Source organism: Sciurus vulgaris (genome assembly GCF_902686455.1).
Source record: "Sciurus vulgaris genome assembly, chromosome: 2".
NCBI lineage: Eukaryota > Metazoa > Chordata > Mammalia > Rodentia > Sciuridae > Sciurus > Sciurus vulgaris.
The window spans coordinates 88,082,508-88,105,198 of NC_136462.1; the positions used below are offsets into that span (position 1 = coordinate 88,082,508).

A 22,691-nucleotide genomic window follows, 5' to 3' on the forward strand; every position below is an offset into this window, starting at 1 on the left:
TGTTCTGATGAGAAAATGTATATTTTGAAGCTGTTGGAATGTTCTATAAATGTCAAGTCCATAATACTCTATATGAACTTTATAAATCTATATGATCTATAATAAAGTTTAACTGTGGTGTTTCTTTCTTGATTAGTTAGTGAGCTTCTTTGTCTCTTTTTAAGGACAGCTTTTAAGGTCCATATTCTTGAAATCTCATTTTCCATCCTTTCAACTTTCAGTCAGTCTATATGTATCCATACTAGTGAGGTGAGTTTCTTGTAGGCAGCAAATTCTTGTTATTCACTCAGCCAGGCTATATATTTTAATTGGACAATTTAGTGCATTTACATTCAATGCTATTGAAAGGTAAAGACTTGTGCTTGTGTTTTGTTGATGTTGAGTTTCTTCTAGTTGTTTTGAATATTCTTTGTTTTAAATTTTTAAATTTCTTCCTCTTTTGAATCACCTTTGTGATTTGATGGTTTACTGTATTGCAGTGGTTGATTCTTTACTTTCTTGTGTATGTACTCTTCTAGTGGAATTTGTATTTTTAATGCTAGTATTATGGTAGTCATCTTTCTTTCACTTAAGGATATAGGACTCCCTAAAGCATCTTTTGCAAGGCAGGTCTGTTGATCCAGAATTCCTTCAGTTTTTGCTCATCTTAGAAGGTCTTTATTTTTGAAGGATACCCTTGCTGGGTATAGTAATCTCAGTTGGCAGTTATTTTTCTTTCAGAACTTGAAATATTTATTTCCTCCTGGCCTGTAGGGTTTCTGCTAAGAAACTGATTAGTCTAATGGGGAACCCTTTATATGTGATTGGGCACTTTTCTCTTGAGATTTTAAAGTTCTTTCTTTGTCCTATGCTTTTGACGGTTTGAATATAATGCCATAGAGAATATCTTTTCTGATCTCCTAGTTGGAGTTCTATAAACCTCTCTATATGCCCTAGATTAGGGCAGTTCTGTGATTTTATTCATTTAATGGGTTTTCTACACCCTTAACCTTCATTTCCTCACATTGGCTATCCCAGTGATGCAGACGTTTGATTGTTTAATGTCTCAAGATCCTAAATGTGCTCTTCTTTTTTTCTGTCTGAATGTGTCATTTCAAAAGACTTGTCTTCCGGATAGAAAAGTAATTCAAAATCTATTAGTATAAAGTTCAATTTACATGGTATTAAAGCTCTAGTGTTAATACCGAAATATTCAGAGTTGAGATGATTAGATTATTAGAGCTGTAGCCTAATCAGTTTGAATGGACAAACTGGGAGATAACTGGAAGCAGGTAAGACCTAGCTGGAGGAAGTAGGTCACTGGGAGTGTGCCTTGAAGTTTAAGTATTTTGTCCCTGGCATCTCCCTCTCCCTCTGCTTCCTCATAACTATGAGGTGAATATCTTGCCTCTGCCACACCCTTCTACTGTGATGCTGCTCCTCTTGTCAAACCCAGAATGATGGAGTCAGCTGACAATGGACTGAACCTCTAAAATTGTGATTCCCAAATAAACTTTTCTCCAAAAAAAAAAAAAAAAAAAAAAACCAAAAACTTGTTTTCAAGCTTTAATATTCTTTCTTCCCCTCGATCTACCCTTGTCAAGGCTTTCATCTGATTTTTTTTTTTTAAATTTCATTTATTGATCTCTTCATTTCCAAGATTTCTGTTTGGTTCTTTTTCAAAATCTCAGTTTCTTTGTGGAATTTCTTATTCATATCCTACAGTGTCTTCCTACTTTAGCTATACATCTGTATTTTCTTGGACCTCACTGAGCTTTTTAAAAATCATTCTTTTGGGACACTATGAAAGTGGTACTAAGAGGAAAATTCATTGCATGGAGCGCATTCCAGAAAAGAATGAAAAGTCAGCAATTAAATGACCTAACATTACAGCTCAAAGCCCTAGAAAAAGAAGAACAGAATAACAGCAAAAGTAGTAGAAGACAGGAAATAATTAAAATCAGAGCTGAAATCAATGAAATTGAAACAAAAGAAACTATTCAAAAAATTGACATAACAAAAAGTTGGTTCTTTGAGAAAGTAAACAAAATAGATAAACCCTTAGCCACACTAACAAAGAGAAGGAGAGAGAAGACTCAAATTACTAAAATACATGATGCAAAAGGAAATATCACAACAGACACCACTGAGATACAGAACATAATGAGAAGCTACTTTGAAAATCTGTATTCCAACAAAATAGAAACTACAAAAGACATTGACAAATTTCTAGAGACATATGCTCCTCCCAAACTGAACCAGGAGGACATACATGATTTAAACAGATCAGTATCAAGCAATGAAATAGAAGAAGCCATTAAAAACCTACCATCCAAGAAAAGCCCAGGACCAGATGGATTCTCAGCCGAGTTCTACAAGACCTTCAAAGAAGAACTCATTCCAATACTTCTCAAAGTATTCCAGGAAATGGAAAAGGAGGGTACCCTACCAAACTCATTCTATGAAGCTAATATCACCCTCAAACCCAAACCAGGAAAAGACACATCAAGGAAAGAAAATTTTAGACCAATATCCTTGATGAATATAGATGCAAAGATCCTTAACAAAATATTGGCAAACCATATCCAAAAACATATTAAGAAAATGGTGCACCACGATCAAGTGGGGTTCATTCCTGGAATGCAAGGATGGTTCAACATTCGTAAATCAATAAATGTAATCCATCATGTCAATAGACTTAAGGATAAGAATCATATGGTTATTTCAATTGATGCAGAAAAAGCATTTGACAGAATACAACACCCCTTCGCTCAAAACACTAGAAAAAATAGGGATAGTAGGAACATACCTGAACGTTGTAAAGGCTATTTATGCTTAAGCCCATGGCCAACATCATTCTTAATGGAGAAAAACTGAAACCATTCCCTTTAAAAACGGGAACAAGACAGGGATGTCCTCTTTCACTACTTCCATTCAACATTGTCCTCAAAACTCTAGCCAGAGCAATTAGGCAGAATAAAGAAATTAAAGGGATATGAATAGGAAAAGAGGAACTTAAGCTGTCACTATTTGCTGATGACATGATTCTATATTTAGAGGATCCAAAAACCTCCTCCAGAAAACTTCTAGACCTCATCAATGAATTCAGCAAAATAGCAGGCTATAAAATCAACACATATAAATCTACAGCATTTTTATACGCAAGCGATAAAACAGCTGAAAGGGAAATGAGGAAAACAACTCCATTTGCAGTAGCCTCAAAAAAAAAAAAAAAAAAAATACTTGGGCATCAATCTAACCAAAGAGGTAAAAGATCTCTATAATGAAAACTACAAAACATTGAAGAAAGAAATTGAGGGAAACCTTAGAAGATGGAAAGATCTCCCATGCTCTTGGATAGGAAGAATTAATATTGTCAAAATGGCCATACTATCAAAAGTGCTATACAGATTCAATGCAATTCCAATTAAAATCCCAGTGACATACCTCACATAAATAGAGCAAGCAATCATGAAATTCATCTGGAAGAATAAGAAACCCAGAATAGCTAAAGCAATCCTTAGCAGGAAGAATGAAACAGGGGGTATCGCAATACCAGAACTTCAACTATACTACAAAGCAATAGTAACAAAAACCGCATGGTATTGGCGCCAAAATAGACAGGTAGATTAATGGTACAGAATAGAGGACACGGACACAAATCCAAATAAATACAATTTTCTCAGACAAAGGTGCCAAAAATAAGCAATGGAGAAATAATAGCCTCTTCAACAAATGGTGCTGGGAAAACTGGAAATCCATATGCAACAGAATGAAACTAAACCCCTATCTCTCACCCTGCACAAAAATCAACTCACAATGGATCAAGGACCTTGAAATCAGACCAGAGACCCTGCATCTTATAGAAGAAAAAGTAGGTCCACATCTTCACCTTGTTGGCTTAGGATCAGACTTCCTTAACAGGACTCCCATAGCACAAGAAATAAAAGCAAGAATCAATAACTGGGATAGATTCAAACTAAATAGCTTTCTCTTAGCAAAGGAAACTATCAGCAATGCGAAGAGAGAGCCTACAGAGTGGGAGAATATCTTTGCCACTCATACTTCAGATAGAGCACTAATTTCCAGAATATATAAAGAACTCAAAAAACTCTACACCAAGAATACAAATAACCCAATCAACAAATGAGCTAAGGAAATGAACAGACACTTCACAGAAGAAGATGTACAAGAAATCAACAGATATATGAAAAAGTGTTCAACATCTTTAGTAATAAGAAATGCAAATCAAAACTACACTAAGATTCCATCTCACCCCAATTAGAATGGTGATTGTCAAGAATACAAGCAACAATGGGAGTTGGAGAGGATGTGGGGGAAAAGGTACATTCATACATTGCTGGTGGGACTGCAAATTAGTGCAGCCACTCTGGAAAGCAGTGTGGAGATTCCTTCAAAAACTTGGAATGGACCTACCATTTGACCCAGCTATCCCACTCCTTGGCCTATACCCAAAGGACTTAAAATCAGCATACTACAGAGATGCAGCCACATCAGTGTTCATAGTGGCTCAATTCACACTAGCCAGACTGTGGAACCAACCTAGATGTCCTTCAATTGATGAATGGATAAAAAAAACTGTGGTATGTATATACAATGGAATATTACTCAGCTATAAAGAATAATAAAATTATGGCATTTGCAGGCAAATGGATGAAATTGGAGAATATCATGTTAAGTGAGATAAGCCAATCTCAAAAATCCTAAAGAGGAATGATCTCACTGATAAGCGGATGATGACACTTAATGGGGCATGGAGGGGGACAAGAATGGAGGAAGGAGGGACTGTATAGAGGGAAAAGAGAGGTGGGAGGGGTGGGGGGGAGGAAAAATAGAATGAATCAAACATCATTATGTAAATATAGGAATATGCAAATGGTATACTGTTACTCCATAAAAAAAACAAAGTTTTTTTGTATTTTTCAAAAAAAAGATTCTCAAAAGTAAAAAAAAAAAAAAAAAAAATCATTCTTTTGACTTATCAGGCATTTAATCCATTTTGATTTCTTTGGAATCTTACTAGAAAAATCTGATCTTTCGGGGGGTTTCATAGTACCTTGTCCTTTCATATTTCTTGTGTTCCTATGTTGAAATTTGTTCATCTGGTGGATCTGATATCTCTACCACTTTTATGGGATGGCCTTCTTTATAAGCAGCTTTCTCCTGAAGATGTAAGGGTATTGGTTTGTTATGCAGTTTTGACTTTATTTCCAGCTGGGCACCATGTTGTAGTCTCCCTGAAGTTTCTTTGGCTGTGATTAGTGAATGTAGGTACAGTACATACTGTGTTCGAGTCAGAGAGACCCACTGTCTCTATAGCTTATGTAAGAATGGGACGCATTAGTGGTTGAAATCAGGTGTGATACAGACAGCATAGTATGTGGGTTGCACACTTTATAGCTACTACCACAATAGAGTGGTGGCCCCTGTCATGTGATAGAGGTTTGCTCAGGCATTGGTGATAATTGGCTTTATTACTTGTAAGAGCCTCTAGTATTGGTTGTACCAGTTATGGCAAGGGGCCTGAAGCACTTGACTTCTTGATCAGACAGTGGTTATAGAACTAGATACTTCACCAGGAGAGATGGGGACAAAAATCACAGCAACCCATCCATGGTATTTACACTCAGTCCTGCCAAAAGTGTGTGGTCAAAAAAGGTCCCGGGGTGGCCAGTAGTGGGAAGGATTTGTAGTGTTTCCAGTCTGCTCCAGCACTCACTAAACTCAAAATGCAGCTATACACCTGTTACTTTGGTTCTTTATGGAAGGAGCAGGTGAGTGTCAGGTACCTCTATTCAGTCGTCTTGAATTCCCCTATTCTTTTACTTTTCTTTAACCTAGTTGTACTATTTTTACCAATCACATTTCCTTAATTATGAATATAACATCTATTTTGTTCAAATTCCGAGATGTACAAGAAGCTTGGAATAAAAAAGGCAAATAAAAAAAGCAACAGAAACTAAAATTACAGAAGGAGTTCTAAGACACTGCAGTGTTAAAAAACCAATAGGGCTGTAAGTTTCAACAAGTGAAAATTCATCCTTAGAAAAATTTACAGTGAGGTGATGGGCTAACGAGAAGTCATTGGCAGTTTTGATTTGATGAGCAGGTGTGCCATCCCAGAGCCTAATTATTAATAATAAAGAGGTGGAAGCAGTTTGAATGGAGGATAATAGTCTCTTTTCTGTACTCCTGTCTTTTGTGTCACTGTAGTCTATTTGACTCTTGGCATATACCCTCCTGCATTGTTTCTGCTCTTTGTTTGTATATTATCTTAGCTAAGTAGACAGAGGCAGACACTTCTGCTGCTTTGCAGTTCAGATCTGGGAAGTCTCAGGGACAGTTTAAAATCCTTTCCTTATTCTCTTATATTTTGACACAAGCAAATTTATCTCTCAATTGTTGGGAATTTTGGTTTAGTCCTAGAATTTTCCTTGCATGATGTGGAATTTTAATCTGCAAACTTGTCAACTTGTCTTGTGGGAGTTTTGCTCCTTCTCTTCCTTTTTGTGCTTCCTATTCTATTTCTAGAATTTTAACAGTTATTTCCATTTGTCATCTTTGGGTCCCCAGGCTAGGACCAGTCTAGGCTTGAGGTTCCTGGAAGAAAATTGGGAATATCAAAGGTAGCCACTCATAGTGGATGACCTTTCTTTCCCATGGCTAAGGATAGCCCTAAGTAACAGTTGCAATTTTCATTCTGTCTCCTGTCTCAGTTTTAAGCAATGAGTCTGGTTCTTTTCACCTTTTGTGCAAAGGTGGTCTCTATTACTCTGTAGAAATAAAATTCTCAGCTGCATTTGCCTGCTTCTGGAAATTGAACCAAGAATACCTATAGGTTCAGGTTCCACTTCTTGTAGTGTTTTTAGTACATTTCTGAGCAGTAGAAGAAGTGATTCACTTCCTCATTGATTTTGAATGCAGATATACCATTTAAATTAATATGCTGTTTATAGATCATATTATGTATACATGCACAGTCACCCTATTATTTTCAGGTTTGGGGATGCAGTAAGACAATTGTTAACTCCAAACACTATCTTAGCCAGAAATCTAAGTGCATTTGCACTTAGGTGCTCAGTAAATTCTGACAACTCCTGATGGCTATGCCTATCTTGCCCTTTGTTATTCCAGTACCCTTAGGTCTGAGACATAGGCAGGGAGCTGAAACTCAAAAGTGTGGCAGGGATCAGTCCTGGCGTAGCAGTAGAGGTAAAGGTTAACTGAAACTTGGACAATCATGAGGTATTCTTTCCTGCCCCCAAACTTTACCCTTCCCTCTATATTTTCCAAGATGAACATTCCCAGTGACTGCTTACCATGGAGCAGATCTTTGGCTCCCAATGAACAGAGGTTGGGTGTTGGCCCAATGGAGGTACTGTTCTCAGTGGGAGGTGCTGGGTTCTTGGCTCGCTTCTTGCATTCAAATACCACCAGGTCTTTGCATTGTTTGTGGCAATTCATCCCACAGTCTGTGGACAAGACACCCTAGTCAGGAAGACTTTCTCTTTCCTCCAGGATCTCACAACCAAAGTTATCAAGTGGTCTCTTTTCAAACATGTCTATCCTATCTTCTGGAGCTAGGATACCTAACATTCCTAATGAACCCAACATTCTTCTCTCTTGGTAAACCCTGGACCTCACAAGCTGATCATATTCCTTATCTGTGAATCTCAAAATCATAAGCAGAATCTTGTTACCTTGGAGGGAAGAGATGGTGTCCAGGTCATCCTGCACATTCTGCCTACTCTAGGGAGACCCCCTGGAAACTCCCAGAGCTGCTAGGTTTTAATTTTCCTTTCTTGCAGTAAAAGAAAAAGTAAGACCTTCTCTCACTCCTAAATTGTCCTAATCACAAAGAAGGACATTTAGGTTTTGAGGTATCTGCTGATAAAAGGAAAGCTGACAAGGGTCTTTAAAGCATGATACTCTATTCCAGAAGGGATTGTCCTTTTTATTGGATCTCCACCCTTTCATGAGAGTATGAGAACAGCCTCCTATCAGCCATCCCTTTTTTCAGGGCAGTCAAGGCAGAGAGGATCTTGTAAAGAGAAACTGTGCCACAGGTCACCCAGGCATTCCTCTCTTCCGTGTGGTGGCAGTCCCTCTCAGAGTGCTTTTGGCAAGCCAGTTTGAAGATGAGGCTCTGACTCTACCAAGAAGTTGTGGACTTAATGCACAAGTTACTGCTATAGAGGAGAGCCCCTCAAACTAGGGAGAACAAACGTAGGCAACAAAGCTGAGTCTTACCTTTACATCGGTACCCTTGTTTGATCACTCCCCAGAGCTAGGAGACAAATGAGAAGACACATGTCATTCATCTATCTCGTGTGAGGCTACAGGGTAACATTCATTCATTTTCCTTCATTCTACTCTCTAGCTTAAATAGGACACCTATTTTATCTCTTGTCTTGTTCTTCAGACCTTAAACTGAAAGCAGGAAAAAGCATCTGTTGACCAGAGTCAAAGTTTCCAGAAGCTGACTAATGTTTTTCTGATCCAGATCTGTAGGCCTGAAGTGGATGAATCAGGACCAAGAGGCTGCTCTGGACTCCATACTGACAGACAAGGATATGGTCTTGGGTCAGGAACCTGGTTTAGAGGATACTACTGGTCAGGGTGGGACAGAGGAGGGGGGCAGAGCTCAGGTGATCTCTTAAAGGCAGGTTTTGTTTATTTGTTTTTGACAGGGAAAGGAGGGTATCTCATATTTCTTTTTTTTTTTTCTCTCTCTCTCACACATTTCTTTTTTTCTGGCATTTGAAACAGCTCATAAATGTAATACTTCAAAATGTATATCCAAAGTCCAACCTTGTTGTACCATTTATCCCAGACCTCATTCACCAGGGATTAAAAAAGTCAGAAAAAGAGAGAAGGTGAACACAAATAAGACCCATACACTTGACGACTAGGTTCTTCTCTATGTTGGGTGCTAAGCTGGTATAAGTTTATAAGGATTGTGAAGCCCATGCTTATCTTACTTAAATGTCTGGTATGCTTCCCCAAATTCAACCTTGATGTAGTCTAACAATAACTTACAAATCCAGCACAGTTGTCGCAGAAAGTGGGCTTCAGGTAGGTAGTCTCTTGGAAGTTGTGAGGAAAGCCCAGGCCCAGCTTAGAGTAGATGGAGCTGGCCCTCATAAAGTAGGCTGTGATCTCGTCCCTGCTGATGAGGCCTTCCCTGCCAGCACATGACAGGCAAGCAGTCAGTGGGGGCACAGGTGGCTTCTAGCCTTAGATACTCACCTTTTATCCTCAGTGGCAATACAGTGTGTACTACCTGATGATTGCTCCCACAAGCACTCCTCATCCTAAGGGTAGTGGTGAGGACAGCATGAGGACAGCATGTAATAAGTAGGTGAAGCAGATTACTCAGTTCCAGAGCCATTCTTTGGCCAGACTAGGTTAACTAACTTTACTATCATCTATAAGACTTGAAAAATAAATGATGAAAAATTTGTTTCTAGAGAGGAAAAATTATGTATGCTATAGTTTCTGACTTTAGACAGTATATAACTAGAACCCACAGACATATGTTTGGTTTCTCATAAAGAACTATAAGATAATAACTGAGAAAAGTAAATACGCAAAGTATGAGTAAATATTAGTTTTTCCCTGTAATTTGTAAGGTGAAACAAGAAGGAAGACAACTTTTTCTCATTTGTAGTTGGCTGTTCCTAAGATGGCAGATTTATGGAATCTTTGATTTTGAGATGTTTTTAAAAGCATGCATATTTCATGGTCTGTTGTCCAAACTGAAGGCAGAGAGACCTTCAGTTGATAACTCTCAGCTCTGATGTTCACTCCATAATCACAGCAGTAACACATCCAACTTACAGCTTCTTCTAGCAAAACACCTGTAAACCTGTTCTCACCAGCCCACTCATAACCACATATTCCTATACACAAGTCCTCACCTGTCTTTGTCCATCACACAGAAGGAAAATGGAAAACTGGCAGCAATCTTTTCAAACTCCTCCTGAGAAATGTATCCATCCTGGTCATGATCATAGTTCTTGAAGACAGACTGAAAAAAGGAGTGCCTGTGGTGATAACTGAGAGAACCCCATCACCTCCCTTTAGCCAAGTGACAAAGGGGCTGGGCAGTTGGAGACAAGCCTCTCAAAGCCTGAATGAGAGGATCGAGGAAATATGCACCTTGAGCTGAGACAAAGGTGGTGCAGGTTGCATCCCAGGCTCTTGCTATACCAGCAATGTGGGGGTGGTCAGGTGCTCTTGACCATTAGCAACCCACCTAAGCCATCACTTGGTTATCAAGTGCTGCTAGTCCACTGCAGGGACAGATGTTCTCCCTCCACCCTACCCTTCTGCCATCACTCAGCTCAGATTGCACCTTTTCTGAGAAGCTCCTATGAACAGCAGAGTTGGAAGTGCTTTCTCCCCAGTTTACTCCTCTGTTCCTCATTGTTGTGCTCTTTGGCTTCTGTTGTTACACAGCATGGCCCACAGTAGTAAAGACAGAAGTATGCAAGTGTGGACCCTCTCCTCCACAGTTAGCATGGGGACTTGAACCAAGTAGGGCCACAATGTTCAGTTTTAGATTCTTGTTACCTTACTATACTCAGACCTTTCTCAATACCTCTTTGCCTCCCTGTCAACCAGCAATTTTCAGACATGCTCTCCTGCTAGACCTTTAAGGAGAATCAAACCTGCCACATATGAGACCAAAGTGCTGGCAAATTATACCTTTTGAACCATTCCTCAGTCATGGTATAAATGGGTCCTTGTACTCCCATAGGAATGAGTTTCAACTTTCTCACCTCTGTGTTTCTATCACTGTGCTCCTCTCATCCTTGCCCCCACACAAAACTAAGCCAGTGCCTTGCTTCTGTCTGTTGAAACAGAGGTACTTACATCCACCATCCTCTGGACGTGTTTGCTAATGGTCTTTGGGTCTGGTTTGGGAGATACTCCGGAGGCCCAGTCCACTACTACTGGTGGCTTTGAAGGTGTTAGTGGCTAAAATGAAATATTCAGAGAAATCCCCATGACCATAATGTCGTATTACAACTTAAAGCCCCTTCCTTTCCCACTGCCTGACAGTTACATCTATAGATAAGCCCCAGCTGTGTACAGTGGCAGAGAGCAGAGAGCACACATGTAACTGAAATCTGTACGAATAATGTTGATGAACACGCTGTTGTGCTGTACAATTTCTAAAGTGCTCTTCACATATGTCCAGCTATAGATAATTTAAAATTCTCAGTGTGCCCGAGTTTCAATTCCTTCTCCATCAAACCTATTGTCCAAGCTGTCAGCAAAGAGTAAAGTTGGTCATTTAAATTTGCTCTGTTCTCTAGTCACTTTTTAGTAGAGAGGTGAATAAGAAAAAAAAAAAAAAAAAAAAAAAAAAAACTAGTTAAAAGGCAGCAAGACACATAAGAAAAAATTTTAAAAACTGAAGCATGGATAAGCTGAGATAGAATCCATTCCTAAATATTTGAAACTTAGCCCAAGTTAAAATCTCTAAAAACGAGAAATTCACCTTTTCACTGAAGTGTCTCTAATACCCTGAGAATGGAACCTACCAAATATTTCCAGTGACTATCTTTCATTATACTAGGAAGCTAGAACTTGATCTTTCTGTATAGAGGCAGTGAAATCCAGCCCTCTAAACAGATCAGCTGGATTTCTTATGTGTAGACAACTCTTCCTTTGAGTACCACTGGTTTTGGGGTTGGGAAGCTTCCAAGGAGACATGATTTCACATGCCTGTAGGACAGACAGGGCCAGATAGCCTGTGAGGTTCCTACTGTGCGGTGCCAGGACTAGGTGCTAGTTTGAGGACTGCTGGTCATTAAGAGGCCAGAAGATCCAGCAGACCACTCGTTCTGTGAGGTCTGAGTCTGACATCACAGGATAATGGGCCTTTTCTACCTACCATGCCAGACACCAGAAGTTTAGCTTCTGATTAGTATGCCTATCTTCCTCAAAATCAACAAATCATAGTAAATCAACTTATGTGGGGATACTTTTCACAGGAAAAAGATCTCACTCTGGTTCACAGTACTAAATCCCTTCTCTTAATTTGTAAACCACTGAGTGATTCCACCACTCATGACCCTCTCATGGTATATAGTTATCTACTATTCACAGTCATACCTTCAACTAGATCACAAGCTCTATATGAACAGGGATTGTGTGTCACTCATGTTGAGAAGCTTTCTCTGTTCCTAGCACAAGGGATGGGCACATAGAAACAATACACTTATTAAACAGAGCTAAAACTCTTCCTTAAGATGAATTAACTTGAGGAGCAACTGGTGAAGTACCACCACACACCAGTCTTAATGTGGGAAACTCACTGGGGCTCTGTGGTTCCTTGGCTCCCGTGCATAGGAAAGCTCATAAATTTCATCTTCAGTGTAGTAGAGATCCAGAGATAACTGTGGATCAAAGAAGAACAGGGTTAATTGCTAGGATGCTGTCTACTTACCCCAGGACTCATGTTCCTTTCCTGGATCCTTTTCTCCATCTGTTTAATCTTCTTGGCATTTAACAATTTGTTTTAAAAATTCACAAAATTTTGCCAGTGTAACACCCGCTACTGCAATAGGGCATACATTATTCTTTTTATAAATTAATTTTTTAGTTTGCTCTAATTAGTCACTCATGACATTAGTTCTTTTCGTTAAAATGTTTTTAAATTTTGGAGAAGTCCCAAGATGCCCTCTTTTTAACTATGATTTCATAGTTAAATTTGATTTAACATCTAAGCCTCTATATAGAGTTCATTTTGTCCAAGGCAGAGATCAGTCAAGGTCACCAGCTAAAGAGAAAGGGCTAGAACACCAAGATTCAGCCTGGGGTGCTATAAAAATGCTCTTGCAAGGTAGAAAGAGGCTATGGTCATTATTCCACTCCACAAAAAGAATTGGGTTGAAACTTGTATAATTTTAGAACTGAGAAGTTAGAAGGTATCTCAGAAACTAACCCCTTTGCAGTATAGGCCCACAGTCACCCCATCAATGAACCACAGAATTCCAAGACTGGAAGGAAAGAAGCTCAGCTGTTGTCCCCCCACACCCAAAGTGTAAATCCTGGTTTCCCCACCACTGACAAGAGTCTACCTACCCTTTGGCTTGGACATCTCCAGAGGCAGGATTCTAAGCCAGTGGTGGCAGGACCCAAAGAACAAACCTGTCTGTCCTCCTCACTGTCTCCCCTTTTTTACAGAGCACACGGTTTGTTCTTGTTACCAACCCTATATCCTGATTTACTCTGCATTGCTCCTGGAGAGATTAGGGCTGCTTTCGTGGGAATAAGGAAACACTCAGCAGTCCAAAAGGCACACTGCTCAAGAGAAAGCCTCCAGGAGTCTCCACACCTGGGTCTGCTTCAAGGCTTTGATAATTAATAATGTGTGATCTCTTGGCAGGTTATGTCTGTGCCCCAGTATCCCATCCATAAAGTGGAAATAATAGTTCTATTTCATAGAGTTTTTATGAGAACTAACTGCTTATATTTAGTGAGGTGTACTGAATAGTGCTTGGCACATAAAAAATTGTTCTCAAGTGTAAACCTCACCGTCAGCAGGTGCACCAAATCTTTGTTGGCTTCCAGTGGTGGGGCTACTTCCTGCAGCTGGACCAGTTCATTGATGTGATTGTACAGAGCCAGCAGCTTATGGACATTCACCTTCCCGTCCTCCAGATAGTCGGGCATGGCTTCATATAGGGAAATGAGATCCTTGAGGTGCACCCCCAGTATGGGGATCTTGAAGTGGGTACACTCTCCATAGGCTCGCCTGTAGTTGTCGTAATTTCTGCAGGAGGACAGCAGCTCAGTCATCTCACCCAGAATCTATAAAGTAGAACAGACCAGTCACAAGTATCCGCTGGACAAGGTATGTTGTCTGTAATTGCCACCTTGCTTAATCTCATCTCCTGTCATGATTTCATTCTGTCCACAATTCATCTAAAAGGTAGAGATTATGACTTCCAAACTAAAACTGGCTATGCCAAGGGTCACAGAATACATTATACACATTTGATTTTACTACATAAAGAATTTAAGTGGGGTTTTATTATTTTTGTATTTAAATTATTTCTTTTCAAAAATTAATAATATAAACACCTGACACAAAAATCGAAGAGGTACAGGAGGATACAATAAATAACAAGTGTCCCTCTGGCCCTGAACCATGCAGTTCGCTTCCCTAGTGTTTAAGGATACTGCAGTTCTTAATATTTGAAATGTGATGTCAGAAAGTGCTGCCTCTGTGGCTGGGAAGGGGGAAGCATGTGTTTTAACTGGGGCTGCAGTGGCCTCTGGCATGTTACTTTCCTTATGAAGCTCTCTGTGGACCTTTAACTCAAGAGTCTCGAAATGGGCCTGTGTAGAGAAATAAGGTGATATTGCAATCACAGACTGCAGTCTGAACTCAAAAGGTTGACTGGACCAATTCCCAGCAAAGGACAAGGGGGAGGTTGAAGCAGAGGGCCCTCACCACCCCAGGAGCTCTTAGAGCCCATACCCTGCCTCAGCCTGGAAGAGGGCACCACTGCTTGATAGCAGAGAGAGGGGGAGCAGCCAGGTCTGGTGTTCTTTTCACATATGCCTAGTTCAAGTCAGCTAGCAGGTCACAGAGCCCCACTCACCAAGTGGGATGACTAGCTTTCCTGAAGTAAAGATACAAAGAGAAAGATGTCTCACATCATGTTATCCCACAAAATAACCATGTTAGACATTGTGATGAAATCTAATGAAACTGTGGTCTATACCACTTCTCCACAGTGAAGAATTCAGAGGTTTGGAGTCAGTCCCCCTCGATAAAGCAAGACAGACTCCTCCTCTCACCTTCAGCAAACACTGCAGGTGAGTGTAAAGTATGGTAAGCTCACAGGACAAAAGACTGATGGTAAAAGTGAGATTTCCATTCCTCTAAGGTGAAGTCAGCTACTTGGGGGACACTTGCTTCAACCCTGGATTTACTAATTTACTCTGCAGATCACCCTGAGGGTCAAGCAGTTATAGACAGGAAGCACTGCTATAGGTGAAATCAAGCTGTATCTTATAGGCTAAATGGCATGGGACATGTTATGGTTTGGATATGGTTTGTCCCCTCAAAGCTCCCGTGGTAGTGCAGAGGTAAAAAGATTGAACTATGAGAACTATAACCTAATCAGTCCATCGTAGTTTGAATGGACTGGATGGTAACTGTAGGCAGGTAGGGCATGGCTAAGAGATGAGTCCCTGGGAATATTCCCTGGAAGGATGCACCTTTCCCGTGACTCTTTCTCCCACACTCCCCCCAACCCCCTGCTTCCTGGTCCTTCCTTTAGCTGAACAGCTTTCCTCCACTTGGCCCTTCTGATATATTCTGCTTCACCTTAGGCCCAGAGCATGGAATCAGCCATCTGTGGACTGAGTTCTCTGAAACCATGAGTCCCAAATAAATTTTTCCTTCTCTAATTTGTTCTTGTCTGGTTATTTTGTTCATAGTGATAAAAAGCTCACTAAAATAGGATATAAAAGTCTCTGTGACTATTTACTCTCTTGCCTTTGACTTATAGTCAGTCTTTTCCCAGTGTTCCATTTGGTCTTAGCAGAACTCTTAGGGACTGGAAAAGTGACTAAAAATTCCCTTTTTGACCCAATTATTGTCGGGGGTGTGTGTAGCCCAGCATTATGACAGCAGGGACAATTAATAAGAGATTCCCCCAAAGCAGGGTGAACACCTGGGATAAATTAATAGGAGCAATAAGGTTCAGGTATCTCTCCCTAAAAAGAGAGTTGCCCTCCATGCTGCTTGGGTTTTGGGGGTTTGAGGATAGTAAGGTCCTCTTACATAAGATGAAAATGCTCAACCAGCAGCCAGTGCTAGCCCATGCCATAGATAGCTGCATATATCCTCAGCATATCATGGCAGTTGATATTTATAGAGATATCCCTCTGTCATAAAAATTAAAATATGTTCTGTAACATCTAAATAATGTATAACAGTGCAGAGGACACTTCAGGAAAATAGTTCTCAATAAAACATTATCTGTTACAAAATAATCTGAAGAGCTCATCTCCAACTCTGGGAAAATTCAAATATTATTCTCCAAGTATTCTGGATAGCTAGGGTTTTAACATGTCACTATATAACTACATTTGGCATGCAAACTGAACTTTGGTCAACTGAACTTCTACTCCTTTTGGGAAAACATTTTGGAGCAAGGAGCTGGGTCAAATGATAAAGTGATAAAGATGGTGACAGAATATTCAGTTGCCTGTGAACATGGGAAAGAGACTCATAATTTCAACTGACCCAGCAGGAAGGTGTGCAGTGATACTGTCTTAAGACCAGACAGAATCATAAATATTTTCAATTCTATAACTTTCCCGTACTATGGATTTCCTTAGGGTTTGCCTCCCTGGTTCTTTCCCTGGTTGACGAGCAATGGTGTGGTTTGGAAATGGCTGATCCAACCTCAAGGAGAAAATGATTCTGGTGTTGGGAATGCTCCTAAGGGCCCCAGAGGAGACAGTAGCACTGACCTTATTGATTTCATGTGGGACATGTGAACTTGTCTCCTTGAGCCTGGAGATTGAGCTGTGACATAGCCCCCCTATTACAGCCATCAATGTATTGAAGTTCTGTAGCTGGTGAAGTTTCTGCGACACATAAGACAAGATAACATTGTCAGTTATTAGGGGAAATGAGAGGCTGATTCTTGTCTCTGCCATGAGTCTTCCTTATACTGATCAAAGACTAGTTATCAGGAGTTGCACTTTTCTCTTCATCTCTCCCTTTCAGTTGAATTCCAGATGAACAGATCCTAAATTAGCAAGGTGTCACACATCTCCTTCCTTTTGCTATAGATGGTCTTCACCATCTAAATCAGTGGGTGTCCAAAAATCATCCTGAGCATTTGTTGAGCACAAGAACTGTTAGATTCAACCCAGACATTCTGATTCCCTGGATCTTGGATTGGGCTTAGAGATTTCCACCTTTAATGAATATCAAAGATTTCTACCTTTAATGAATAGGTGATCCATGTACCAAACTTTGAGAAACACTAGTGTGGACCATCCAGAGTCGGAAAAATGTATCATAAAGTATAATGTTTTATTCCTTTATCCCAGATTTATCAGATTGTTTTATTCTTGAGCATAAAGAGTTTGTCCTTATGTAATATTTAATGTCTGAAGGCAGAAGAAGGGATAGTAACTGGGATACAGAAGCTAGAATCTCTACCCCTCAGATATTAAATCCAGCATGAGCTCAAAGACCTAAGGAGACCCAGGCTGGTCGAGCTCCAGCAAAACTTAGAACTGCCCTGACTTTCACCATGTGGGCCAGATTTGGGAAAATAAGGTAAGCATCTTCTGAAAAATGTTCAAAGATCTAAATGTGAATCCTGATCCTGAAATGGCCTTTATGGCCCTCCACATTGTCCTTGGGTAATAAAATAGAAAAATCACATCTAGATCAGGGGACAGTTGAAGCACATAAGACCCTGTCTGGTTCAGGAAGGAAGAACAGCTCAAATTGACAGAGTAAGCTAGAAGGAAAGGGGATGAATGATTTACCTCAGAGTTCAGGCAAAAATCTTAACCCACTCACCTGAGCTACATGAATGAACTTGATGAAGACTTCTGCCCGGAGCTGCGGGGTGGGGCGGCTGAGAACCATCAGCTGTACCCACTGGGAGATGCCATTGCACAGGGCAATGGATCGCTCCATGGTGGGGTTCTCCTTCACACAGCTATTTACAAGGTAATTTTGATAATCAGAGAACTGGGGGGAAAAAACAACCATCAGGACTGTGAGTTGGTATTCTGGGAAATCTGAGGGACAAGTTAGCTCTGCTCAGTGGTGACTGGGATCTGATATGGGACAAACTTGTATCTTCTCCTCTTACATCTTTGCCATGGGGTCAACAGGAATTACGGAGGCAAATCACATCATGGCCCCTCTATCAAAATTCATTAGGCATCAGTGGATAGCTACATACCCTAATTCAACTGTTGTTTTTGAGTGGCTAGTTTGTGTCCCCTCTAAATTCTAAAAACACAGTATAGAACTATCTCACCATTAGTTCTGGCTCTGCTGCTAAATTTAAAAAGATAATACCCTTCACAAAAACAAATCTTTCCTAGCTATTTTCTTTTCTTAAAAATGTGAAAAATACAATCTGCTCTATTTAGGACATGCAATTATCTTGATCAAACAAGATAATACATGAAAAGCACTTCTAACTTTGTTCAAAGTGCTACATACATGCAAGGTGATGCTAATGGGATGATTATTACCTCATGCTAAAACAAGTCTGTTTGGATTTCCTTCTGCTAACTTGAACAGAGGCCAAATGAGGGGGTACATGAAACATTGTTAGCTACACATTCAGTGACCACAGATCCCCAAACCAGATAATGGCATTGTCTGTGGTTGACAACAAAACAGCATATGTGAAATTGGAAATGTCCTGGAAGATCTGGTATGTGATGCCTATAGCCATTATGTCCTTGTCACAAGAATCCTTCTGCTTACACACTGTAGCCAAGAGGAAGGAAGGGTCTGTTCTCCTCCAATACTCCCATGGGAGTCTCTGGTGCTGTGCCCAGTCTGAACTCTTCTCAGTGAAAGCAGGTGTAGCCATGTGACATAACCACATGATTTGAGAGAAAGATTTAAGAGCCAATGAATGATTTACCAATTGCCATTCCTTTGATACAGAAATGGTAGCAATTCCTAAGAAGATGAAGCTGCTATCATCTGGGCCCTGAGTCACTGATCAGCTTCTGATGACCCGTGTTAGACATGACCCATGTTAGTGAGAATGAAAAATGAACTTTGAAATTGCATGTGTGTGTGCGCGCGTGAGCGTTGCGGGTTGTTACTGCAGTGCACCTTAGTCTTCCCTAAAGAGTAGTAAATAACACCAATGAGAAGAACACATAACCTAAATAAAAAATCTGTAGATTAACAGTTGATGGGTAGAAAAATCCGAGTTGGACCAAAACCACTCCTTTAAGGAGACCTAAGGGAGATACAGAAAAGAAAAGTCTTGGGCTGGGGATGTGGCTCAGCAGTAACATGCTTGCGAACTTGTGCAAGAGACTGGGTTAGAAAACTGAGACAAAGTTGAAAGTTGCCATGATTCATTCCAGTGAACACCCTCCCACTGCAGATACACCACTGCATCCCCTGGTTGTGGCTGCTGTTGTTAAGGGCTAGCCCCGTAGTCTCATCCCTGCTAAAGGGTTGCAGCAAATGAAATTCACAGCGGAGATAAATTTCCCTTTAATCTCATGTTGGAAAGAAAATTGGGAAAACTCTTTAGGACCATGCAGGGAAAACAAAACAAAACAAAAAAAATTCCTGAAATAGACTTTTATAAAGCAAACCACACCACTCAAAAGAAATGAAGATTCATTTTTGTTTTCATTTGGAACTAGAACACTTGTTCACCCCCCAGGGAGATGGGCTAGGATTGTTTGTTCTAAACTGATTTTTTTCACTTCTGCCTGCAATGATCTGAGCGCTAGCATCAAACAGATGTCCTGCAGGCCCAACTAAACAGCCTTGCCAGTTCCCCCTAGCAGAGCTCAGATTTCCAGTGTGATAAATGACCCTTTTCAGTGGCTCTCAGCTGGGACTGGTGTCCAGCTCCCTGACAGGGGAGGCACTGCTAAATGGAAACTCCCCAAGTGACATTTTTCAACAGGGCTCAGTGTCTGAGGGTGCAGGTGAGGGGACTGGGACTCTGACCACAGGTTAATGCTTGGAGACTTATTTCCAAGTGGAAGTTGGGGGGTTCCTGGACGGCTGGCCACACATCTGTGTGAAAACAGGAGTGTTGTCAACATGAGGGGAAAGTATGAAATGACCTTTGTAACCTGGTTTGCATGTCTCTTTCCAGATGCAACTGCCTCAATTAATTCACTGACTGTGAGATGTGGTCCCAGCCCTGAGCCTTGACTCTCTGGGCCTCATCTCTCACCTGGGGAGCACAGATCACTCGAGGGAATACACTGGGCAACTTAATATCCCTAGTTTTAGAGAAAAGGTGAAGACTGCACAGTAGGAGTGGAGCCTGAGTGGAGTAATGCTGTCTTTTCTGGGAAGGCGTTTCGGCCAGTGAGGGTCTGTTGGCACCTAACAGGTTGACAATTTCTCTTGTACGAACCCAAATGCTCTGGTATGACGCAGGAGGATTACAGCAAGGACAGGATGCATGTGTGTGCTCTCCCTGTTCCCGGCAATAAATCGAAATCTCTCTCCTGTCATCTCTGTCCAGCACTGTTCCTTCTGGCTCTGCCTAGTTACCCTGATAGCAATGATAAGGTCAGCACAGTTTATCTCTAGAAGTATGGTGACTGCTGGGCCACCTCAGCACCACTTCCGGGGTTTAGGGATGTTCTGGGTTAGACTAGCAGTATCTTTTCCATTTTAGGATTTCCCAGAATCATTCAAAGCCGACCCTAGAATGAATTCAAACTCTTAGGGGAACATATTCCTTTTTTTTTAGGAAAATTTTAAATGAGTTCTGTATGCCTAATGGTCATCAGGGGGCAGACGGGTGTGTGTATATTCTCACACATGCACGCGTGCAAGGTTCCCGTGTGCCCACAGTGCATTACTTGAGTGTTGGGGTGGAGTAAGTGTGTGTGGAACATGTGAGATGGCAGCACAGCAGAAGTAAACCAGAGGAACTCAGATGGTACTGATTTTCCATCATGACGGTCTATGGGAAAGCCTACCAGCACTGATGGGGCCCCTAGGGTTAGGTAGACAGGCTGTTTGTTGAATTTCTCTGCTTATTTTCAGAAATTTCCCAGAGTAGGTTTTCCCCTGCCCCTGGGGTACATACTGATATCCTTCGAAAGGACTTGAACTCAAGGTAGGTGAGGTGCTCGGATAGTTCTTCTGGTTCCAGATGGTCAAAGAGCAGGGAGACTTTCCGTTTCTTGCTGGTATTTGATTTTATCCTTTGGGTAAGTTTCCTGGACCAGTCACGGGCATTGCTTTTGTAGGTAAATGTGAGAGGGACAAGACAAGGAAAAAGAATAATTGCAATTACTTTTTGCAAGTAAGTACATTAGTGTTGTTTATAAGAATATGCAAAGCACCAAAGTTTTGCTTGGCTAAAACAATGTATTAACAGAATTTCCCCAGATCAGGAAGCCTTGCTGGTTTTCAGGTAGCCCTTTTGACTACATCTGGGAGAAGAGAGTAAATGAGTGGACCCTGAGGCAGTGGAAGGAGAGTTTCAGGCACTAGTCACAGTTTTCTTGCCTTTGATCCTGGTTCTCTTGTGCAGCCCCTGATATGTCTGCTCTCCCAATGCCTGTGTTCCTGTATTCTCAGGAGAGTGACAGGAGGGTGGGAATCTGAAGGCAGTTCTCAGGCCAGAAGAGCTCAGAGAACCACAGAGAAGACATTGCACTGGAAGAAATCACATGTAGGAACAAGTGATCACCCTGGGCAGCTTTGAGTCATTTTCCTCAACTGTCCCCAACCACTGAAATGACCAAGGAAATCTTGCTGATCCTAGAGTGCCCCCACTCCTCTAGTGCCTCATAAGCGACCCATGTGTCTCTTATGGAGTTTCAATTTCCAACAATAAGGAAGCAGAGGGAAGCAGCCCAGTTTTGAAAGGCAATAAGCTACAGATCTGTGTTTCCCAAACTGATGTTCCTAGGAACCTCGCCTCGGATACAAAAGTTCTGTGATCAAATGAGTTTAGGAAATGCAGCAGATTCTATAGCCATCTTGGTCAATGTGTATATTATAAACTTCCAAATGCATTGTAAAAGGAAAATTTAACTGCTTACTTCTGAAGTATATCTGGTCAGATAATATCCCATAGATTATAATTTTGTGGAAAATACTAGTACAGGAAAGTCAGCTAGGAAATATTAGGACAGGAGATACCTAGGTTGAAGGATTGTTTTGTTTCTAAATTCTTCATCTTTAAAATAGAAAACAAATTTTTACTTTGCAAAATCTCTTTTATCCTTCAAGTTGTATAATTCCTAAGCAAAGAGGTACACAGAATCCAAACTGATGAACAGACTTATCTGGGGGGCTCTGGGATGTGATTTTGGAGTCACTTCTATGTGACCTTGGCATCATGTATTGGGAACAGGCCTCCCAGTCCAGCTTTGGCTCTGCCACAAGCTTACCTAGCTGTGTGACCCCAGACTGGTCAGTTTCCCAGTCAGAAAACCAGGACTTTAGATGAGTTGATAACTAGAATGTTTTTTCATTGCTAGAATTATATATCTTAGGGTTTTGTGCTATTGCAAAATAACATGGCCATGCTGTGAAAATTTTAGCATACAATGTGTGTGCACCCCTCCCTCAAACTAGGAAGGACATTCATTTTCCTGAGTCAGTCAATCTAAGAAAAAATCAAAATATTCCTGAGATCCCTTCCCAGTTCTGGAAATTTAAATGACTTTCACAGACATCTGTAGATGTTATAAACCCTCTGTTGACTATGTTTCTAAGCAGTTCTTTCCCCATTTACAAGTTCCTGCATTGACTGCTAATCCTGCATGAATCCAATGTTGTACTTCCAGTTTCTCATGAGGTGGATATGTTTTAGGGGAGGTCTTGCTACCTGATGTCTTCTTGATTGGGACCTACCTATTTTTGTCCCACTCTTGGATGTTAGTTACCTATACCTTAATCATAGGTTTTCTCTGTTTTCCTATTAAATGTCCAGCGT

At 40.8% G+C, this 22,691-nt stretch overlaps 1 protein-coding gene across 2 annotated transcripts in view; it reads right to left on the reverse strand.

The window, feature by feature from the left end:
- RASGRP1 (RAS guanyl releasing protein 1) overlaps window positions 1-22,691 on the reverse strand; it is a 73,871-nt gene that overhangs the window by 7,061 nt on the left and 44,119 nt on the right. For both annotated transcript variants that reach the window (XM_079128074.1, XM_079128073.1), the window contains exons 6-15: window positions 20,829-20,982; window positions 17,579-17,752; window positions 16,510-16,626; window positions 13,552-13,827; window positions 12,330-12,410; window positions 10,879-10,983; window positions 9,921-10,030; window positions 9,040-9,184; window positions 8,251-8,287; window positions 7,320-7,472 (exon numbers count right to left, since the gene is read on the reverse strand). In XM_079128074.1, the coding sequence (XP_078984200.1) occupies window positions 7,320-7,472; window positions 8,251-8,287; window positions 9,040-9,184; window positions 9,921-10,030; window positions 10,879-10,983; window positions 12,330-12,410; window positions 13,552-13,827; window positions 16,510-16,626; window positions 17,579-17,752; window positions 20,829-20,982 (1,352 nt within the window). The remainder of the gene's footprint in view (window positions 1-7,319; window positions 7,473-8,250; window positions 8,288-9,039; window positions 9,185-9,920; window positions 10,031-10,878; window positions 10,984-12,329; window positions 12,411-13,551; window positions 13,828-16,509; window positions 16,627-17,578; window positions 17,753-20,828; window positions 20,983-22,691) is intronic.